Raw genomic sequence first — 5504 nt, 5'->3', positions numbered from 1 at the left:
CCGGCTGCGCATTCAGTCTGATCCAAGTTTGTGGTCTTTATGTTAAGTTACTAAAACAGACTTTCTGGGTCTTTCTACATTTTTGTTTAGCTCGGGGAACAGACACAGTCTCAATACAGTGAACCCTGAGTGACGACTCTATGCAGCTAGCAGACGGTTGGTTTAGCCTGTCTGTCTGCTCCCTGGCCTGGGCTCTGGATTGTCACCGATTAACTAGGCCTCTTCTGAGACTATGAGCTATACTACAGGAAATAAGAGCAGCACCTTCCCGAGTGGGATGGACACCGTCCCGCCCTAACAGGCCAGCTTTGCCCTCAAAGGTCTTCCAATTATCTATGAAGCCCACGTTGTTTTCGGAGCACCACCTGGACATCCAGCGGTTCAGCGACCATAACCTGCTGTAAGTTCTGTCACCACGTCTCATTGGGATGGGACCAGAGCATACTACTTCATCGGACATCGCCTTCTTCTATAACCAGAGCTCTTTCAGGTTTCTCAGCGGGTGCATCACTGAGGAGAGCAAACCTGTTGGACACGTGAAGCGCAGAAGAGGTGTGCTCCGGTGGGCTAGCCTTAGTGTTAGCTTTGGCTGAACGAGTATGCCGCCGAGTCGTCACCCACTCGCCCCGCTGTGAGGGCTCTAATGCCGGAGTCGGGGGCTGGTTATCTCCGCCTGCGGCACCCAGACTGTCCGCTACAGGAACAACGCTGCTCTTACACTCTCTAAAGTCTGGATGCGCTCTTCTAACACTGATATCTTCTCCGTCAGAGTGCTCACTAACACACACCTATCACAAGTAAAATGACCACTAATGACGGAGGAAGAATGTCTAAACATCCTGCACTCTACACACTGAACGAGCTGAATATTATCCATTATATCGTACCTGAGTAGTTATTTGGTGATGGATTCCGCTTGTTGTTCTCAGATGATACGCGCGTCCTCCGAAAAAGCGCAAACAGAAAAAGGCAAAAATTCAGTAGTATTAAAGCTTGAAAATTAGTTAATGTTGTTATTTAGAATAAACAAGAAAAGGTAATGTAATTTAAAACCTGATACAAACAAACGAGGAACTTTTGCGGGAACAATACGAAAAACAGCATATTTAATGTTTATAATGTTTATATATGTTTCTAAATTCAGATAGATGCTATTTATAATGTAATTAAAGTCAAAGACAACATTCTTGTCGATTCTGCTACGTGTTCAGTATTACATATAGAGAATTTAAATTACGTTACTCTCAGTCCCCTTACAAAAAAACTTACAAAAAAGTTTTTAAAAAATTTATGTAAAAGAACAAACACATTTAAAACAATATATATGTTATAATTGATTTTTCAACAGTGTAATTTTTTTTAACATTCATGCCAATAAGGTCCTGAGGAACTGAACTCAGTGTAACGCCGCCCCCTGGAGGTGATGAGCAGAACTGCATACTGCGGCTGAAACGCTGCAGAGTATCTAATAGCATCCGGGGTGATTTATAGCATTAACACCATGAGCAGGTTTTATCTCTTTCTCTCTCTCTTTCACACACACACACACACACACACACACACACACACACACACACACATATCAGTATGATAATTGAGTGTATAATTGATGTATAGTTAGATTAAAGTGCAGGAGTACAGTGAGTGGATCACGTGATCAGGAGAGCGCTCTGATTGGCCCGTTCCCTCATTCGTATACGCGACCCGGATGAGGGTTCGTGCGCGCTTTATTTAGAAACAGCGCAGTGAGGACGACGTGCACGAGTAACGGAGAGGAGGCGCGTTCACGAGAGGGTTCGCGCAGGGCGGGGACGCGCGGTTGCGCGCGCGGGCGCAGGGTTGAGGAGGAGGAGGGGGAGGAGGGGAGAGGAACCCGGATGCTGATGCTGATGGAGAGAGGAGAAGGAAGGAGAGGATAAAACCCTCACACACACACACACACACACACACACGGAGGAGTGAGACACCGGACTGTGTTTGGACCAGGGAACGACTGAAACGAGGAGAAGCGGACACACACACACACACACACACACGGTCCGGGGTATTTAGTGTGTGTGTGGCGGTGAGGATGTTCCGGGAGCGCGGGGAGGAGCCGCTGTGAGGAGAACACACACACACACACACACACACACACACTCCACCTGCTCAGCATCAGCACCATCATCCTGCGATGCCGGCTTTCCTCAGAGACACGCGCTCTTACAGGGACAGGACAAAAGCGCGCTGTGTGTGAGACCCTGCCGGAGGAACACACACACACACACACACACACACACGTGCGCGCGCGGAGTCAGCGGGGCGGCGTCGCGCTCTCCCCGGCCTGCGGTGCTCCTCTCCCGGATGCGCGGCCTGGACAACACCGCGGCTCAGCTCGCGGGACACGCGCAGGCCTCACCGCGCGCACACGCGCACGCGCTCACACCCTCCATCCTCCTCCGCGCGCCGCTGCTGGGCTTCTGCTGATCAACTCCATCACCACACACACACACACACACACACACACACTCGGGCATGGGTACGGAGCGCTCGGTCAGATGACACGCTGTGATTAGTCTTTATTATCTCTTTATTTAAATCACATCATCCCGTCAGTCTGTCAGGATTTGGGTCACTTCCGGTCTCTGAGTCATTCCTGTCCTCCTCATCGGTGAAGAAGACACACACTCTGGACATCAATCAATCATTTATTTATTTATTTATTTATTTATTTAATCACAACCTTCTCAGTTTTTTATTTCCACAGCCGCTTCATCATCATCATCATCATCTTCATCACCACCTCAGACTTCCTGTCAGACACGCTGTCTCCTGGATCGTCTTTCACCCCTCCTCCTCACACACACACACACACACACACACACACACACACACAGCCAGGCAGCTAGCGATCGGAACCGAACCGGACCGGAACAATTCTCTCACTGATCCTCTGCTACCCCCCCCCCCCCACCCCCCGTCTGTAATGTCGGACAGGCGCGTGACGTCATCACGCAGGACGCACTGACCCGGAAGTTCCAGTGATTCCCTTAATTGTCCCTCATTAGAACTCTGAGTCCCTGAGCATCATGTCCAGTAAAGAGGTGTCGAGCAGCCACCCGGCCCAGTACGTGGGTCCATACCGCCTGGAGAAGACACTGGGCAAAGGACAGACAGGTAACACACACCTTACACACACACACACACACACACATCCCACACTTCAGTACTGTGCATGTTAGACTACACTTTCAGTAATACACCAGTGTGTGTGTGGCATTGACATTATTACAGTACTAAAATGAAGATTAAAACCTAAACAGACCTCTAAAGGCCGTTCCTGCTGCTTTACGTCACGTTTGTCCACGTGTTAAAGACTTCAGCGGTGTTTAAATACATTACTGAGGGAGCGATCTTTACCAAGTCCACTCTATCTTATTATACCGGCTCTTTCTTTGAACCCAGTAACTGATCAGTGTGTAGAATGACATCACAACATCTCACAGGTTTGATTTGTTGTTGAAAGTGAGAACAGTTGTTTATGTTATTGTACAGTAGTTGTAGTGTACGGTGTCGTAATGTGCCGTAAAATGTTCTAGCGCTTTCCATAAGAGGTATCTGTCTCTCTCTGCAGCGCTGCAGGGCTTTATTTATTTAACGCTGTTTTATTGTACTGTACGAAACTGCAGAGCTTGTGTTTCCACCTCGACATCATCAACCATACCGCTCAGTCCAAAAATAAATCACTTTCACTGTTATAATAATAATCATCATCATCATCATCATCAAGGATAAGGAAGTTTCTCCTCGTATAATATTTTATTTCAGACATGTCTGATCAGTAGTTGGCCCAAGCTTTTAATTAAGTATTTGGAAAAAATCAAGTAGAAACATTCATTCAAATCATGTGACTTTGCACAGCATTAGCTCCGCCCACTGTTATATGATTTAAATAAACATTTCTATTTATTTTATACACTATATGTGTGTGTGTATTAGTGATAGGAGTCAGTAACTGATCAGGTGTTTGAGTAAACCGATCGATGGTGGATAATAATCAGTGTAACCGCACTGCGCGATGCTTCTTACACTCGTTGTGTTTCCTGGAAATCAATCCCACCACCATTCACAATCACTACACCAAGAGTACATTAAACACACACACACACACACACACACACTCACACCCATAGCATTACTCTCATAAGTACCTGTTACGGAATGCATTAACGTTACTACAGTTACACTGTAGGCCTGCTCCTACTTACGGCTGTACACACACACACACACACACACACACACACACACACACACACACACTCCTTTTGATAGGTTTTACACATCACACTCCTCCTGTTGAGATTTTCCTTTGTTGGTGGTTTAATTCTATAATTTGTTCCACATGACACGCCCATCACTCTGGAATAGGCTTAATCTGGACTCATCAGGTCACATGACCTTTTTCCATCACTCCAAAGTCCATTCTTTACGCTCCCTGACTAAAGGCCTTTTTATGATAAATCTCAATAACGAGTGGTATGCTTATGGACACACAGCTGTTTAGTCCCAGTCCTGTGAGAAATCCTCTTACTGTCACTAGTAATCATAGCTGTAAGTTCTACTGTAGTTCTCTTCATCGCTGTCCTCCAGAGTCTAATGATGAGTTTTACAGTCTTAACCCAGTTTTAGTAGCTTCAGTATTCTCCTTAGTTGTTTTCTTTACTTGATGCAGGACAATAATCTGGCTCTTATGGACTAAATTAACTTCTTTGCCATGCCCACAAGATGTGTCTTCTGACATGGTTGTGTAAGTAATTAGAAGACCCTTACTGCATCAGTTAGGGTTAAATAAGTTGTTAACCTGTTTAGGGTTTGTCCCCTACAGAAAAAAAACATCAGTTTGCCAAGGAGCATAAAGCTCATGTGACCTGATGAGTCCAGACTGATCCTATTCCAGAGCGATGGGCGTGTCAGGGTAAGAAGGTAAGGTAAGGTCCACTGTACAAGCCTCTGGAGAAGGGGGTTATGATCTGGGGAGGAAGCAGGCCGCTCCGGTCCGGTACTGAGTACCAGTGAAAGGTACCGATGGTCTGCGGTACTGAGGAGAGAGCAGCTGCATGACAAAACCCACAGAAGCAAGAACACATATCTGATAACGTTATGTCATCTTAAACAACACGTCGTCTCCATGTACAGCAGGTAGCAGGTGATCCTGGTCAGGTGATGATGAGGTGATAGTGTGAGGAACTGTTCCTCGGTCTGGCGCTTCTGGTGTACAAGGCTGTGGGGCAAAGGGCTGAGGAGAGGAGGTGAAGCGGGGTGTGTGAGGGGTGTGTGAGTAGTCTGGATGGATGTGATGTCAGTCTCTGAATTGAGGTCACTTCAGGTTAGGGCAGGGATTAAACCTTAACACCTGGATGGTATCAAAGCAGTTCAGTCGGTGCTCTATTGGTCAGATGTAGTGATGGTGTATCATGGTGTATGATTATGTAGAATGGCATATGATGAAAAATGAATAAGTATGT

The 5504-nt window shown here is 46.5% G+C and overlaps 1 protein-coding gene across 2 annotated transcripts in view; it reads left to right on the top strand.

Annotated features, from left to right (window-relative positions):
* The first annotated feature begins 2945 nt into the window (after positions 1–2945).
* The window catches only part of brsk1b (BR serine/threonine kinase 1b), a 31470-nt gene continuing 28911 nt past the window's right edge, over positions 2946–5504 (top strand). For both annotated transcript variants that reach the window (XM_053514897.1, XM_053514896.1), the window contains exon 1: positions 2946–3156. In XM_053514897.1, the coding sequence (XP_053370872.1) occupies positions 3069–3156 (88 nt within the window). In that variant the 5' untranslated portion in view covers positions 2946–3068. The remainder of the gene's footprint in view (positions 3157–5504) is intronic.

This window comes from Clarias gariepinus, chromosome 16 (assembly GCF_024256425.1).
Source record: "Clarias gariepinus isolate MV-2021 ecotype Netherlands chromosome 16, CGAR_prim_01v2, whole genome shotgun sequence".
NCBI classification, from domain to species: domain Eukaryota; kingdom Metazoa; phylum Chordata; class Actinopteri; order Siluriformes; family Clariidae; genus Clarias; species Clarias gariepinus.
The sequence above is the reverse complement of the archived record's forward strand: the minus strand, read 5'-3'. Positions and strand labels throughout refer to the sequence as shown.